The 17,567-nt window shown below is 41.5% G+C and overlaps 2 protein-coding genes across 7 annotated transcripts in view; one reads left to right on the top strand and one right to left on the bottom strand.

Moving 5' to 3' along the window:
* RNF152 (ring finger protein 152) overlaps nt 1-17,567 on the top strand; it is a 945,877-nt gene that overhangs the window by 401,118 nt on the left and 527,192 nt on the right. The gene's annotated exons all lie outside the window — the stretch shown is intronic.
* CDH20 (cadherin 20) overlaps nt 1-17,567 on the bottom strand; it is a 223,938-nt gene that overhangs the window by 55,397 nt on the left and 150,974 nt on the right. For both annotated transcript variants that reach the window (XM_024236041.3, XM_054538036.2), the window contains exon 2: nt 6,541-6,937. In XM_024236041.3, the coding sequence (XP_024091809.1) occupies nt 6,541-6,786 (246 nt within the window). In that variant the 5' untranslated portion in view covers nt 6,787-6,937. The remainder of the gene's footprint in view (nt 1-6,540; nt 6,938-17,567) is intronic.

Below are 17,567 nucleotides of genomic sequence, written 5' to 3'. Positions count from 1 at the left end.
AGAAAGCCATTTCATTTGGACCTGGGTACAAACAAATGAAAATCTATTCCATTTGGACCTGTGTTCTCAGGCAGAGGAACAGAAGTGTGAGGAGAACAAGGATTTCAGAAGGTGTTTTAAATTAAAAACATGTATACGTATGCATATGGGTGTATGTTTACATATATAACAGTGTATGTATGTAATTTTATGGCATCTGGCATAGGACTTTTAATGAAATTGGTTTAATTTAGGGCACTGCTGATTATGTAGGGAAGGAAAAACAGAAGCTGACAGAAAGGCCACCCCAGGCCTGTTCCGAGGTGCTCTGTTTATCAAATAAAACTGTTTGTTCCGTGATCCTTGAAATATTCAGCACACCTGCGATCCCGGCAGGCTGCAGGTGAGCGTGCTTTAAGTGCTTTAAGAAACGACAGCGGCAGAGCTCACTGCAGGGTGCCCCTGACTCCTGGGAGCTGGCTGGTGCCCTGGAGTCTGGGCTGAGGCTTGGGTGTGAGGCCTTCGCCTTCTGTGTGACCTTCATCTTGATGTGGGCCTGACGTCTTGTAAGTGCGCAATTAAACTGTATTGGAAGAAGGGTCTGGGGGAGGGCGAAAGTTCCGTATGAATGGTGCTAGTCCTGGTTAACAGAGCTAAGAGCAGCTTTCCAGGAGGTTCGGAGCACCGGTCTGCATGTGCAAGTGTGCACATGAGCAGGGGGAGAGGAAGGGAGGACGGGAGAGAAAAGAGGGAAGGGAAAGGGCGGGAGAGGAAGGGAGAAGGGGGGGGAGAAGGAGAGGGGGGAAAGGGAGGGAGAGGGATAGAGGGGTGAGAGGAAGGGAGGAGAGAGGGGGAGAGGAAGGGAGGAGAGAGGGGGAGAGGAAGGGAGGAGAGAGGGGGAGAGGAAGGGAGGAGAGAGGGGGAGAGGAAGGGAGGAGAGAGGGGGAGAGGAAGGGAGGAGAGAGGGGGAGAGGAAGGGAGGAGAGAGGGGGAGAGGAAGGGAGGAGAGAGGGGGAGAGGAAGGGAGGAGAGGGGGGAGAGGAAGGGAGGAGAGAGGGGGAGAGGAAGGGAGGAGAGAGGGGGAGAGGAAGGGAGGAGAGAGGGGGAGAGGAAGGGAGGAGAGAGGGGGAGAGGAAGGGAGGAGAGGGGGGAGAGGAAGGGAGGAGAGAGGGGGAGAAGAAGGGAGGAGAGGGGGGAGAGGAAGGGAGGAGAGGGGGGAGAGGAAGGGAGGAGAGAGGGGGAGAGGAAGGGAGGAGAGGGGGGAGAGGAAGGGAGGAGAGAGGGGGAGAGGAAGGGAGGAGGGGAGGGGGAGGAAGGGAGGAGGGGAGGGGGAAGAAGGCGGGGGAAGGGAAAAGGAGTGGGGAGGGGGTAGAGAACACCCCCAGGGAAGCAGGAAGCGTCTCAGCTTTGAAGCATGTTAGGATCTACTTACATAGAGGTGGTTTCTGAGGCCCATAAGCCTATCAATTCGAGGTCTAGTCAGGAAACAAAACTCACACCTGGTTTCAGCAGGGAGAATTTGGAGTGGAGGGCTGAAAGGCCAGAAGGAAGCCCGAGGCATCAGAGAGGGAGAGAGCGCGCGACAGAGCGCAACTCCAGGAAAAACAGCCAGTGCCTCTCTGGCTGGGGCAACACAGGACGGAGGTGGGGATTCTGGCATCTGCAGGTTTGGAGGGGAGCCCCTTGAGGTTGGGCCTGAGACCCCTGAGGAGGGAGTGCTGCTCCTTGGGCTGTTGCCTCAGGAGCTTCGAGGAGGTGCCCCTGTTCCCTGGGACTCAGACCTCTTAGAAGTAGGTGTGATGAGGAGCAAGTCACTCCTCCCTCCTCCTACCTCCTGGTCTCCCTCTAGTACCTTCTACCAGCAGGCAGAACCTACCTGGGAGAGGAGCTGGTTGGAAGAGGAGAAATTATGGCTTGGAGAGTTTCAGCCCCAGCACCCAAAGCAGAATATGGAAAGGTGAGCATGGGGCTGAGACACCAGCTTAATAACCTGTGCAGCAATGCACATTTAATATTCCGCTTTACCAGCCGTAGAATACACATTTGGTTTCAAAAATGGCAAAGAACAGACATTAACAGCTTTTCTCCAAGTCACTCAGCAAATTGGCAGTGTAATAAAAATGTGTTTTATATTTACCCATATTTAATTCAACTAACACTGACTGCGCACCAGCTATTTGGAGGAAGGTAAGAAGCTCCCGAGCAGAGTCAGCAGCACAGTTACGTATATCTTGGGAAAATATTTTTTTCTTCCTAAAAAAATATTTTAGGCAGAATAAGACAAGTGAATGTCTCACTTGTCCTAATCATTCTTTAGTTTTTAAGATCTTCAGCCAAAGGAGTAGTGAGTGATGGGAAGTACAAGCAGGTTCTGAAGAATCTTAGCTGATTTAGGATTTCAAAAACAAGAATGATGTTCACTCCTTTTGTCATCTTTCAGAGTGCCTTGAATAATTTCGAGAATGCAGTGAGTGCTTACAGTTTGTGGTTAGGCAGCTTCCATGTAGTTGTTAACCTCAGCATGATTTGGACCCACAGATTCGTGCACAAGCACAAGCTCTCAGCATCCCTCTCTTTGCATATGTCAATATAATCTAGCTTTAACTTGACACCGCCTTGTCCCTGGAAAGCCCAGTGTGGATTTTGTAAGGCCATACCAATTACAGCTGATAATTGTTGCCATACTCCTTTCTGAAATAAGCAAATACTCTGGTGAGCTCTCTAAACAGACATCTTCTGGAGCTCAAGGTGACAAGCAGAATGCCCCTGGGTAAAGAGAATGAAAGTGGATGAATTCCCTTTCAAAAGAAAGTAAAGGGGAAAAGTGAATATGTAATTATCTTCATGTAGAGGTAACACACCTAATGCAGGGTAAAAATCTTCACTTGGTTGCTGGTGTGAGGATTGGATCAGATGACTGTTGAGATGCATGGGTGTCTTGTATCTTGGTTGGGGTTATTTGGAAAGGGCGAGCACTAATTGTGAGTATGCAAGGGTGCCACACAGCTAAGAACTACCCAGCGTCAGAGATAAAGGGTTCAGGAAACAGTCTGGCTCAGATTCCTGATCCCACCTAAACACCACTGACTCCTGTGTGTGTCCTCCGGGCTTAGTCTAAAGCCACTGACCACAGACAAGGCAATGTAAATGAAAGCTGGGGCTTTGGGGTAGGAGCGATGTGTATTTCAGTCCAGGCTTCCCTGCTACCTTCGGTGTAACTTTGGGCAATGAACATAAATAACCTCTCTGAGCCTAGTTCCCTGTGTTATATGCACCTCACAGCATTGTTATGATGATTAAATGATCTGCTTTGATGTGATTGTGACCAACACATAGTACTGTGGTAGTCCAATAAAACGTTAGCTACCCTTTTCTTCTGCACTCTGTGTGTGGCCAGTTCTGTGCCAAGTACTCAGCATCAGGGAGGTGTAGACAAAGTTGGGGAGTGGTGTCTCAATTTCTACCCTTGGGAGGAGGGAAGAGAGCCCTAAATTGTATGTGCACAGAAGTAATTACTGAAAATTGCTGAATACAAACATACTCTTTTCTTGAACTTAGTGGCCATGTATGTCTATTTGGAAAAAATGTTATATAGATATGGAGAAGCTAGAAGTCTTTGGAATTCTGAGTAGATACAAGATACGTTCATGATAGAATTGTCTGATTTTAAGCTAAAACTTTGAGGAATTTGAATGCAGCCTGATGAGCGGAAGTCAGGGCCTGTCCTGGGCAGGGCAGCAGCGTGGGCACACGTGTGGGGTCAGAGACAAATGTGGTATGTGTGGCAGAACCAGTTAAGGAGGTCCAGCTTGATTGGGATGAGGACCTGATTTGAGAAATTGTGCAAGAGGGCTGAGTGAGGGAGGAAGAAGTCCTTGAACTGTATGCTAGGAGCTCTGATAGCATTCAAAAGCCCTGTAGTGCTTTCTTAATCAGAGGAGCAACATGATAGAAAGGGTGCTTCAGGGAGAGGAATGAGCTTAGCATCCTGGAGGAGGGATGGGAAGAGTCACTCCACAGGGAGACAGGCAGCACCGGCATAGTTAATCTAATCAGGAAGAACAAAGGATCATGATCCTGACAGAGCCTAGAGAGGAGGAGATGCATCCGAGAGAAACTGGCACAGAAATATTGGCAGATATGGGGACCGATTGCACGTGAAGGTAAAAGGAGATAAGGAAAGGAGAAGTCAATGAAAACTCACAAGTTTTGAGGCCAAGGGATTTGCAGCTGCATTAGGTATTATTGAGCTGCTGAGTTCCCATAATGAACTCCTTAAATGCTGTTACTATTACCACTACTAATACTATTGCTACTATAGTACTATTTACTACTACAGGTTAAGGATAATTAAAGTTTTACTCTGGATTGAGTACTGTGCAAAGTGCTTTACATGCATTAGCTTATTTAATCCTTACTACACAGTGAGACATTCATTTATCAAATATCATCTTGAGCACCTTCTATAAGATAAATGCTGTGTTAGGTCTTGGGGATAAAATGGGAGCAATGTTCTTGCTTTCATTGAGCTTCTAGTTCTAGTCAGAGGCTTCAGACAATAAACATGTAAATAAACAAATATGGTGGTTGTGATTAGGGCTGTGAGAGTCTAACAGAGGGGCTTGCCTTAGAGAGTGGCCAAGGAAGGCATGAGAGAAGCTAGGGGAAGGGCATTTCATTTTGGGGGAGCAGTAAAGGCAGTGCTTGACAGGTTGCAGGAACTGTCGAAGGTCACACCGCTGCAACGCGAGAATGAGGGAGAGAGTAGCATGGGCCATGGATGGATGCCAGGAGGCAGGCTGATCCAGAAAGGGATGGTCTTGTAAGCTGTGGGGAGGTGTCTGGAGGATTCATTGCACAGTAGGAAAACATTAAAGAGACGTAAGTAGAGGAGTGACATGATCTGACTTAAATTTTAAAAAGACCATGGTGGAGAACAGATTGGAGGGAGATGCAGGTGGACATGAGGAGACTGGTTGGGAGGCTAGGTACTTGCCCAGGTGACAGATGATGGTGGAAGCAGGGATAAGAGAAATGCAGGATTTGGGGTTGATTCTGGCATAGGACTAGCAGAATTTGCAGAGGGGGAGAGAATGTGTGGGCAGGGGAAACGGAGGAATGATCCCCAGTTCTCTGGTTTTAGGAAATGGGTGATGGATGGGTGTTGGGACAGACTACGTTTAGGAGAAAAAAACGAGAGTTTCTTACTGGACACACTACATTGGAAAGGCCTGTGAGTAAAAGATGTGGAGGTGTCACATATGCAGTAGAATTTATAACCCAAAGTGGCCTAAGCCAGAGATAGAGGTTTTGCATTCATTGGCATAGACATGGCATTCAAAACTGCAGAGGTGGCGAGTCCACCCAGGGAATGAGTGTGTGGAGAAGAGGCTAGGGCAAAGGTGACAAGCCCACCAACAAATGGGGTCAGGTGAAAAGAGAGGACCCACAAACGCGGCTGAGAAAAAAGAAGGAAAAATGGGATTGTGAAGGTCGTGGCACAGATAGGACAACGAGTCAAGGAGAGACAGGTCAGCAGTGTCTGAGGTTGTGACTGGTAGGTGTGATTGGGCAGTAGGGAGGTCTTGAGAAGCAATGAAAACACAACTTTGGGTCAGTGGTAGGGACCGAAGCCAGATACCTGGGTTAAGAAGTGAGTGGACACTGGGGAAAGAACTTGGGTAGACAACACTTGAGAAGGAGCAGTTCTCTCAACCTCCTCATTTGAATTTGAGGAAGCCGAGATGAGCAGGGCTTGGTGACCTGTCCAAAGTTCCTCTAGAAATAATTGGCAGGGCTGGGCTTTGAACCCACCTGTGTTTGAATCTGAAACCCATGCTCCCAGCCTCTGTGCTAAACAAGCGTTTCAGTTACCATTTGAATGAATTATTTATTTTCTAATTAGTTCCTTGTCTCCCATTCTCTCTCACTTGGTTGCTTTCACAAAATCGTCTGTAATTAACACCCCAATAAAGTAAACACAGGAAAAATCCAGGATTAAAGATGAAATAATGATAGATTAAATCAAGGGAATTCAAATATAACATTTATAAATATATTTATTGTCTCCAACTATCCTAAAGCACGTGCTAAGATCTTCTGAAATGAAAAATGTTTTATTTTTATTTTTTTCATTAAATTTGCACCTCAGGCAATACCTCTGGAAATGCTCTGAAAAAAACCCCACAAAAACACAAAGCAAAAAACTCTGTACTCTTCTTGTATTTCCAAGTTTCCCTCTCCCCCATTCTGTCATTCCCAGACAGCTGCTGCTGCCTCTTTTAGGACTTGAATAGCTCTTGCAGGGTCTGAGCCTTTTCCTCCAAATCCCAGTTCCCAGTTTTTCCCCTTCATAACAGAGACATGGACAAGGAAATAAATCTTTCCTTTCAGACTGGTCTCTGACAAAGCAGAAGTTACATTTTAGCTAGGTGTCAAGTAACGTACCACTTGTTCTAGTTTTTCTCAGGCCTCAGATAAAGGCTAGGTCAACTTTGATACTCAATTCATATTCAATTTCAATATCCAATACCCGGGTCATTTCTGCTTGGCATTTCTTACCTTGCCGACATACAAAGGATCGGTCCCAGTGTACTCTTCCAGAACGAAAAACTGGTTCCAAACCCAGCTCCTCTTGGTCCGTTGATGTGACTGTGGCTTGTCTGACAGGAGTGCTTCTAATTCACCTTGTGGTGTTGGGGTATCCGAGAGAACGGTGGTCGTAAGGTCCATCAGTCCCCAGAAGTACAAGGACATGCCAAGTCCAAGCCAGTTCTTTGCATTGCTCATTCTACCAGAAGTCCACATGGGATTGCCAGGTTTTCAGAAAGTGAAGGAGAATGATAAGCAACTGGAACTTGAGTATTTTCCAAATTTAAAAAAATACACAGTTTTTATTGGACACTTATGCTTCCCAAATGAGATCCTGTTTCAAGTCAATCTGCTTGAAGTTGACTTCCTGTCAAGTTAAGGAAAACACAATGTGATGATGTCAAATTCTTTCCTGCAGGCAGGTTGCAAGTTTTCAAGAAATGTCAGTAAATATTCGACTTTCTATTCAATGAGTTAAAAAGTCATAACAGGTTATTGCTTTAGAAATGTTTGAGTAATAAATTCTATTTTAATAAGACAACACGTCTTGCTATAATCAATCCCAAACCTTTGGATATAGATTCGGTGGGAATAAAAGTGATGAATAAATTTCTTACTGGTAACTTAGCTGGAGGGTTATACTGTATTATTGATTGGTTTGAATTAATAGTGTGTTCTTTGAAGTATTTATGATCAGACAGCCTCTTAAACTCTTAAAAGCAGCATTCATTTACAAAATTTACAGCTAATAGCTAATATTTCCATTAGCCCAACTGCTTTTCTTTGCTTATTAAAAAAATAGGAAAATCAACTACCTTTTTTTTTTTTAGTCACCCACAATGATCTTGTGCCTACTGCTGCTATTGATAATGCTAGAAATCTTGGACTTCATTTATAAGCAGCCATGGATCACTTCTGACTTTAATCATTTTCTGAGCTCATAGTGGATTTCAAGTTTCACACTCTACTGTTTTGGCTCCGAAGCACTGATAGGGGCTGTTAATGTGACCTTTCTAGGATTTAAATGGTCAGTTAATCATTATATCCTTCACAACAGACTTTGAAGTGCTATTAGTCACATGCCTATGGGAGCAAGCTAAGAGAATCTAGTCAACAAATTTCCTTTCTTGACCTGAAGGACTCATTTAGGCAAAGGGACTTCTACCCTGGGGACACATCTTTATCAGTCAAACTTCTTTTGTTGCTATGCAGTCACATTTAGCTGGTGACCTCACTCCTGGGCTATGGCCTCATCAATCTTTTCTTCCCTTACTTGGCTTGGTTTAATGAGATGGCATAACACTCAAGTCAACCTGTGAAAACAACCAAAATGTCTTCCATTGGCTTAATATTTTCACTGTTAATTTGAAGAACTGCTGTCCTCTGAGAACAAATGTGTGTATTTAGAGATTGCAGCTCTGTGCAACTAAATAACACTTCATTTCTACAAGTGGTTTGAAGTGAATGCATTGATGCTAATTCAATTACTACCTTCAACCTGTCATCATCAGAACTGGTTTCAGCTTCCTCTCAAATACTCATGATTGAAATATACAAAAGAAATTTTAAAATATTTTATACTTATTTAATACAATATGCCATTTCATTTCTGTATAAGAAATCACTTTAATGAGAAATGATAAAGAGAAAGTAGCTGAGGAGACTATAGCATTTTTGTAACAGAATGGGAGGCTGTGCCTCTTATGAGCTGAAGCTCTGAAGGCAGATTAATTGTTAAGAAAAAGCAAGCCAGGTGCATCTCATTGAGGGCAATGCGTTTGCTAATAAAGAACAATGGTGCTGCTAGCAGGTGGGTTACCAAATATTAGCTGTTCTCTCTCTCTTTGGACTGTTGGACATCTTCCCTTAGGGAACAGAGAAGCCCAGTTCATGTTTCTCTGATCCCTGTCTACAGGGAGATGTTCGGGAAGAAGGAATTTAACCCAGGAAACAACTTGATGAGAAAGATTAGTGAGAAGTAGCTGTGTTGTTTTAGGGACCTAGAAGGCAGACTAAAGGGCATTGCCAAAAAAAAAATTAAAATAAAAAAGCCACTGCCAGAATACTGTGATTAGTAAACCATAAAAGCAATATTCTGTATATTGTAAGACACAATGTATCTATAATTCCTCAAGGTGCATTAGACTAAGAGACAGTTTGGTTACTGGTTCTCTTCATTACCTCTGACTTATTTAGTTGTATGAATTTGTTTCCTCATCTATTAAGCAGGGACAGTAATTCTCTCACCTACCTCACTGGACCATCACAAGAGTCTGATGGGATAATGCAGGCAAAAAAGTGCCCTGTAAATGACTAAGGTGCCAACCGACATTTGAACAGTCAGATAAAGTACCTGGGTCATATGTAAAAATCATGGAGCTAAGCCAGAAATATATATTTTATGGGCATCTTTGGGGCCAGAATTCTGAAAGGGCTTGTAATATGTATCTGTTATTTTTCAGATCTCTACATCTGTGATAAGTACTGTCTGGTATCAGATTCTGGCTCAGTCTAATTCTGTAATAACCAAACACTGGCATTCCATCTGAGGAGATTTAATGAAGGGCTAGCTATTAGAAAACTCTTCAACAGTAGAGAAAATTATTTTGCGGATTGCGTTGATTAAAGTGAGAACTCACTATACATATATACATACATACATATATATACACACACACATATATGTATTCTATTTAGTGTATTCCCTTTAATGTCTTTGTTTCTTACCTATATTTTGCCTAAGCACACATGTCTGTTATTTTCTCTGGCTAGTTGTAGCAACTTGCTTTGAATCTAAGAGTGCGTGTGCATGCATGTGTGGTACGTGCAGATGTCTCCTCTCCTGCTTCCACTGGCTACATTTTATGTACAGAATGAGATTTGAGGAATTTTAAGTAGTGTCTTTTATATTCCCCATTTCTAACAAACTAGGCATGTGTTCCTCCCAATTAAAACCCCCATCCCCCTACCTGAGGCGTGATCTGAAGAGCTCAAGGAGAAAAGCCTTCTTTGAAATCTGTGATGAATATTTTGTAGGCGGTCAGGTTGCCTCTGTTTTCATCTCCCTTTCTTTTCTACTTTGGCCTCCTACACACTAATGCAAATTCTTATTTTCCTCCCCTCCACTGAACACATACAAAGGTGGCTTTGGGATCTTGACCTGGGGAGCCCTTGGTGATTCTGTGAAAGCTGATGGTACCTTTACACACCCCAAATCACAAAGACCGCAGTGTCATACCAACTCTTTCTGTCTTACATAACTTGATAGCAACAGTTGGTGCAAAGCACTTTATTTCTACTTCCTCAGGGATGAATGCATGAAAAAGACTCCCTGCCTAACTTTCTAGAAGGTAAAAGCTGGGTTATACAATAGTCGCATTATTTTTTTCACAATTAGAGGTGTTTTTTACAAAACTGTTCTATCAGAAATACTAATCAGTTTGCATTTATTATAAATGAGGTGGTTCTCATATTCATGTTTTTTCCCTAGAGGATATGAATAGCAATAATGTGTTTGGGGTGGGCTAATTGCTGTCGTTCTTATAAAAGAAGATACTGATACATGTGTATTTGTATATATAGATCTGCTTTGGAAGACTACATATGCCACATGAAGAATACATTAGTGGAAATTGACTTCTGTGCTAAATGAGTCTTTTAAAAGTTTCCCTCTCATCCTCCCTAAAGAAAGAAAACAGCTTGGTAATGAACACAGTAGGAAGAAATTAAAGTTGTACATAAAGTGTGCTTTCAGTGAATTGTTTATTTCGTTACTTAAATTCATTGTGATATTTAAAGTGTAGTGGGGAGGGATGGTTACTGCTTTCTCCTTGAAATGAACTGGGCTTTTATGGTCTTGCTCTGATTTCTTTCCTCATTATTCCAGTTTTCCTGAGCTTTTCCTGGTTAATGGAAGTACTACTTAGCAAAGCTCAAATGACATCTCTATAGAAGCAGTCAGTCGACTCTGTGACTCCTTATAAGAAGACGGGGTGTTTTAAGGTTCTGATGTGGCCTAATGCCTTTAACAGAGGTAAATGCAGACAGTGGTGTCATGGTTTTAAGAGCTAAACTTCTTAAGCTATCACTTTTGCTTACAGAAAGAGCCTCAAAAATGCACTTAAAAGAGAGACTTTATGGAGATCTTAGATAGTACAATGAAACATGACAGTGTACCATAAGGTGCATCAACATTAAATCAGAACGCAACTTAATGTCACAATGCTATTCCACCTCCCAATCAAGGTTCTCTCTTGAGAAATAGCAACAAACCCATTTTACTTAGGAGTTAAAATCCTTTTGTATAGAGTACAAAACCCCAGAGAATGACACAGGTGGTCATGGGTATAAATTGGAGTAAAAAGTTGTTTGTGTATTTCAATATGTATGGTTCACAAACAACAATATTCCCATTGTAGAATCCCATAAAGAAAATAGTTTGAGTGCTTCTCTAAATAAACTTTCAACATTTCTGGATTTGTTTGTGTATGTTTGTGCTACTGACCAAAGTCCAACACTAGGGATCTGTCTTGGACAGGGTGGATAGTATGGTTTTATATGCTGAAAGGGGACACAGTTCTCTGACCGGAAGTTGTTTTCATTTACTAAGTTTTTATTTCTTCTCTTCTGTACTTTATACAGAAGGATTTTAACTCCTAAGTAAAATGGGTTTGTTTGTTTGTTTGTTTATTTATTTATTTATTTTTTGAGACAGAGTCTCACTCTGTCACCCAGGCTGGAGTGCAGTGGCCCAGTCTCGGCTCACTGCAAGCTCCGCCTCCCGGGTTCACGCCATTCTCCTGCCTTAGCCGCCCGTGTAGCTGGGACTACAGGCGCCCGCCACCGCACCCGGCTAATTTTTTGTATTTTTAGTAGAGACGGGGTTTCATCGTGTTAGCCAGGATGGTCTCTATCTTCTGACCTCGTGATCCACCCACCTCGGCCTCCCAAAGTGCTGGGATTACAGGCGTGAGCCACAGCGCCTGGCCAAAATGTTTTTTTTTTTTTCTATTTCTCAAGAGAGAACCTTGATTGGGAGGTGGAATAGCACTATGACATTGAGCTGTATTCTGATTTAATGTTGACGCACCTTATGATACACTGTCATGTTTTGTTGTAATACCTAAGATCTCCATAAAGTCTCTCTTCTAAGTGCATTTTTCAGGCTCTTTCTATAAGTAAAAGTGATAGCTTAATTTTCATTTACTACAGAGGTTCTATCCATCACAGTTTCTTCTGGAACAGTCATTAGGTGAGTGGAAGCTCCATGGCTCTTTTGTGGTCATCAACTCACCAGCCCACCCAAAGCCACCAACTCCCAACAGGGCCAGAAGAGGTAGTCCAGGTACTAGATTTGCTGAATTTTGAGTTGTACTCTCACTTCCACTCCCCTACCTAACCCTCACCTGCTTCACCACACCCCTCCTCCCAACTTAACATTTCTGAAATGAGATATATCTTAAAAATCAATGTTTATGCATTTAATGTTCTCACAGTAGGATTCCCTCACTCCTCAGAGAAGCTGTTAATACATTGATGTTGTATGCAGAATCGAGGAATTACAGTATTACCTTTTTAAGAAATTGAACAGAAGAAGAAAAAGAATACTTAATTTCCACGGAGAATTCTTAGAAAAGATGGTCACCACTCTTGCTTATTCTAATTCTCATTATTTATCTTTCTATGAATTCCTTCTCCATCAAGTTCCTCCAAAATGGTGGCACTCCTGAGCCTAAAGGTTCAGCTGTTATCATGTTCACTCAGGCCATTGTCAGTTCTCTGAAATCTTCTCTTTCCTACCACTCCTACTTATTTTCCCTCTCCTTTCCACCAGTCAACCAGTTTATGCGAGAGTGCTATTTTCTAAATGAAACTGGGAGCTCATAAATGGAACTATGGGGTGGATGTGGGTGAGGGGAAGGTATACAGTAGCTTAATTGAAGTTGAAATATCTAGTTTTGTATAATGGTAGGGGTGTGTGTGTGTGTGTGTGTGTGTGTGTGTGTGGAGTAGAGCAAAAAAAATTGGTAGAAAACTTGAATTATATAATTAAAGCCTTGGCTTTGAAAGACTTGATCAGTCCCATAATAAAACTTACCGTATGTTACCTGTATACATGCTGACCCTCTAGCTATGAATTCCCTAGCTTGGGTCATAAATAAAGGCATTTTCACTTTAGAAATCCTTGCTCTAGAGTTCATGCCCAATTCTTCTGTGCTTTTCATTCTTGTTATAATCAATTTTTGCAGTCCAGGGTGCCCTGTCTTTCTTGCCCTATCCACCAAGGCTGGCAAATAGATTCTTACTGATCCTTTCACCCATACTTAGTATCTAGTGAATGTTTTAATCCTCAAGGAGTCAGGAAGTTTTTGACCTACTTTACCCTTCCTCCAGTTTTCACTTTTAATCAAGCTAATGAAACTACAGCCCAGTCTATGGGCAATTTCTCTGACTACAGTTAGACAAGAATGATCAATTTTGATTTCTGAGACTTGTTCCACATGCCTACTAATTTCTCGTTTTATGTGACATTTATAATTGCATTAAATCTGTGCTCGTTCTTTATAAAAAGCATGTATTTAAAATGAAATTATGTGGCTAACATTCTTTGATAAGAAGTTGCAAGTAATTGCTACTCAGTGTTTTCTCTTATGACTTTGCCTCTGTACAGCATTTTAGGAAGTTAGGAAAACCCTGAAATTTTCCCTGGACCCATAAAAATAATTCACAGGAAGAAGATTTTTTTGGCAAAGGTAAGTTTGCTACCTAAACGTAAGACGTAAATCTTGAGGATCAATATGTTTAATCAAAGAATGGATTGCAAAGCCAGACAAACTTCAGTGAGTTTCAGCCCTACCTCTTACTATTTATGCAATCTTGAACAAGTGACTTCAACTCTTTACATCTCTGTTTGCCATTTACAAACTGGAGGTAATTATAGACTATCTCACAGGGTGATTGTCAGAATTAAGTGAGAAAAAATATATATGAAACTCTTAGACATTTGAGAGATGGTTAAAGTCTTGTGCCTGAAAAATAGTAGATGCTCAATAAATATTGGTTTCCGTTTCCTCCTTCAAGGAGTTTACAGTTTAGGAGGGAGGTATTACCATTAATACTAGTGAGAGAAATAATAATAGGAATAGGCATAGGTATAAATACCATTATTAACAATAACAGTGTAGCAGCAGCAGCAACAGAAGCAATAACAGCAGAGGTAATGACATGGAGTGTTTACGCCAGGCTGTGTCAAGTAATTTACATTTACTTTGTCATTTAATCTTTACAAGAATTCCACAAAAATATTTTGTTTCCTCAGTTTACAAAGAAACAGTGGGATGCTGGGGTCAGCTCCTATCACCTTTCACCAGAGCCTCTGAATGCCTCAAGGCCTCTCAATGCCTTGAAATTGGCCATGGTGTATTTATACCATGGGTATTGGCAAATGCTACACAGTTAGGAAGAGGATGAACTGGAATTCTTCCTCCGGAGTGACTGTACAAGAGCCGCTTAGTATGTGACTGACTAGCACAGATCTATTGGTGATGAGGGTTACAGGACCCCTTAAAAAACAAAATGCTAGGCCAGATGAGAAAAGGGAGAAATGGTTTCCATCAGGAGGATGAAGGCTTAAGGGAACATATGAACTAGACCCTGAAAAATGGCGTTCCAAGTTAAAGAAAACGCAGATACCATCGTGCAGATGCAGGATGCAAAGGGCCTGTCTGGGAGAATAATAATAATTTAATTTGCTTAGAGAATAGGTCACTTTAGGAGACTGAGGAGGGGACGAGGGAGACGGGAAATCCAGATAAAAACCACTAGCTAGGAGCTGGGGATATTGGATTGAAGTATTTGGAATATACTCCGTAGTTCATAGTGAGCAACTGAAGGTTTTTGAGCATGCCAAAGTAATGTTGGGCCAGGCGTGGTGGTTCACACTTGTAATCTTAGCACTTTGGAAGGCTGAGTTGGGGGAGGGTTGCTTGTGATTAGGAGTTCAAGACCAGCCTGGGCAACAGGGCAAGACCCTGTCTCTATTTAAAATATATATATGTAAAAAAAAGTAAACTTAATATGATACTAATATATATGGGCGATGGCATCTGAGGCCATATATATGTAAAGAAAAAAGAAAAAGAACAAAGTAATGCTGATAAATCTCTGTTTAGTAGTGTTTCTGGAGAGAAGGTGGGAAAATCAGTTGAGAGTCCAGGGAAAATTGGTAAGAACTTCAACCAAGGATCCAGGGGAGGGAAGGATTGGCCAGATGTCTGAAACATCAAGGAGGCAGAGTCTCTAACAGTTGCAGACTAACTGGATATGAAGAAAAGTGAGAACTGGAAAAGATGAAACCGTCATGACTTAAACTTCTATGCCTGGGTTAGGGCAGGAAGTTGGGAGGAGGTGCATTTGGTTTTATACGCAGGAATAAAAAATTCATCATTCTACTCTGATTATTTAAAGAGGCAGGAACTTTCTCTTTTTAGTCCAACACTTCAAAGGGGCTTTGGGCATAACGAATGTGAGCTTCTTTCTCTTAGAGCACATCTCACCCCTCCCTGAGATACAGCTCTGAATCCAGCTTCCCTGTCCTGGTGCTGTACCTGGACGTGGCTTCTCTGTGGCTAACCTGGTAAAATTTATCTTTAACTTCAACTTAGCTAGGATTTTTTTGATTTGTCTGTTTGTTGGATCTTATTTACTTTACACAATCGCCTCTCACACTGGAATAATGTGGTCTAGCTAGGAGCTGGGGATATTGGATTGAAACATTTGAAATATGCTTGATAGTTCATAGTGAGCAAGTGAAGGTTTTTGAGCATGCCAAAGTAATGTTGGGCCAGGCATGGTGGGTTCATACTTGTAATCCTAGCACTTTGGAAGGCTGGGTATGGGGAGAATTGCTTGAGGCTAGGAATTCAAGACCAGCCTGGGCAACAGGGCAAAACCTCGTCTCTATTAAAAAATATATATGTAAAAAAATTAATATGATACTAATGTGTATGGGCAATGGCAGCTGATGCCATATAAATGTAAAGAAAACAAAAGAAAAGGGCAATCTATTCAAGAAAGAGAAAAATTTGCCTTTTAATGCCCTAACAAAACAAACCAAAAATCTCACTGATGTTTATTATGTATCTTGTTGAAGGAAAGTGAAACCTTGTCTTCTAATACATGCTTTCAGGAAAAGAAACCTCTTTTGGAGCATAATGTATCATTTGGAATCAGGACATCGTGGTTTAAGACCAATTCCAGCTCTGCCACTCGATGTGTGACATCCAGTATATTGCTTAATCCTTTTGAGCCTCAAATATGAGAATAATAATCTTCTTTAAAGGAGTATTACAGATTATCATGACCTAATACTATAGATTAAGCTGAAAATATATATGTATTTTTAACTTCCTACGTGTTTCCCTTTTTATCTATCTATTCAAAGCAGTTTGTGCCTTTTCTTTCCTGGCACTTCATTATTCTGTATTGTAATTATTTACTTGCCTGTTTTTTCTCCATATTGTAAGCTCTTTGAAGACATGGGTAATATCTTTTATCCGTGTATCTATGGGCAGTACTTGGCACATACTAGGTGCTCAGTAAATATTAACTGTCAATGTATTTTTAAACGGTAAAAAAGTATTTAACAGTTTAATGTTATTCTTTCTGCCTTCAAGCTTTTACTTTGATTTAATCAGTGTATTCCCATACTGATTTTAATGTCTGTTCACACCTGCAACAATTAGTGAACGTATTACGAGGCAGAGATAAAGACAATACAAAGTCAATAAAAGTCAAGAAAGCAGTGAGTTTTCACAAATGCTATTTTTGTTCTTGAGCAGACAACATAATCCTTATGTGTCAGAAGTCTTCTAGAACTGTGGGATCACTTGTAATGTAAAGTTAAAGCATCATTTGCAGAAATACTTGGAAATCTTATGAGGAAATTGGGATTTGAAAAATTACAGTGACATATGTGAAAGGAAAATAAATCTTGGGATCCAAGATCTCTAAGTTAAAGAGAAAAGTCAATCTGAGAACTGCTTAGGGCAACCCTGCCTCCCATCCTATTTGAAGTCATCCCTCTGGTCACTGAGATAAATGCATATATGAGTCCCTCCTTTGAAAAAGCTAATGAGAAACTCAGTGCAACCATTTGTCTCTCACCTACCTGTGACCTGGAAGTCCTGTCCCTGCTTTGAGTTGTCCCATCTTTCTGGACAGAACCAATGTACATCTTATATAAATTGATTGATGTCTCATGTCTCCCTAAAATGTATAAAATCAAGGTGTGCCCTGACCATCCTGGGCACATGTCGTCAGGACCTCCTGAGGCTGTGTCACAGGCACGAGTCCTCAACCTTGGCAAAATAAACTTTCTAAATTAACTAAGACCTGTCTCAGATATTCGAGGTTCGCACCTAATAATATGTAATATTGTTAAGTTAAAGGGATATGACCATCAGAGTTATCTCTGATTGCTTAGATTTTAACTTTCTTAATTTGGGGGAGGGAAGGTGATATGAGAAGATCTTTTTTCCTCTAATTCTTTTCAAGGTCAGCCTCCACCTATTCTTTGGTTATTCCCTTTTTCTTGAACCTATAATCTCTTCATTAGTCCAATCCTCACTATAAGACTATGTTCACATCTCCTTTTAGAATGTTTTTATTCTACCCTTACATTTCAGTGACAGCTTTTTCAAGATAGACTTTCACCATGGAAATCTATGATGAAAATTGCTCCACTCTCTTCTAGCACCTAGTATTACTAATGAGAAATTCAGTGTATTTTAGCAAAATGGTAAACTTACAAAGATATGGGGCCCAAGAGAAAGGGGATCCAACATAGGAGACTGGCAAGGAGAAGGCCCAGAATAGCAGTTTCTTACCAGGCTGTGAGTACAGCAGCCAGGTGAGGGGAGTGGGAGGGCTCCAGGAAAGAAATGAAGTGTTGAAGTGACTCAGAAGTTTCCAGGATTTGGATGAATTATTGATAGGCA

The sequence above is a fragment of the Pongo abelii genome, chromosome 17, assembly GCF_028885655.2.
Source record: "Pongo abelii isolate AG06213 chromosome 17, NHGRI_mPonAbe1-v2.0_pri, whole genome shotgun sequence".
NCBI lineage: Eukaryota > Metazoa > Chordata > Mammalia > Primates > Hominidae > Pongo > Pongo abelii.
Note: the sequence above shows the minus strand (reverse complement) of the source record. Positions and strands in the feature narration are given on the sequence as shown.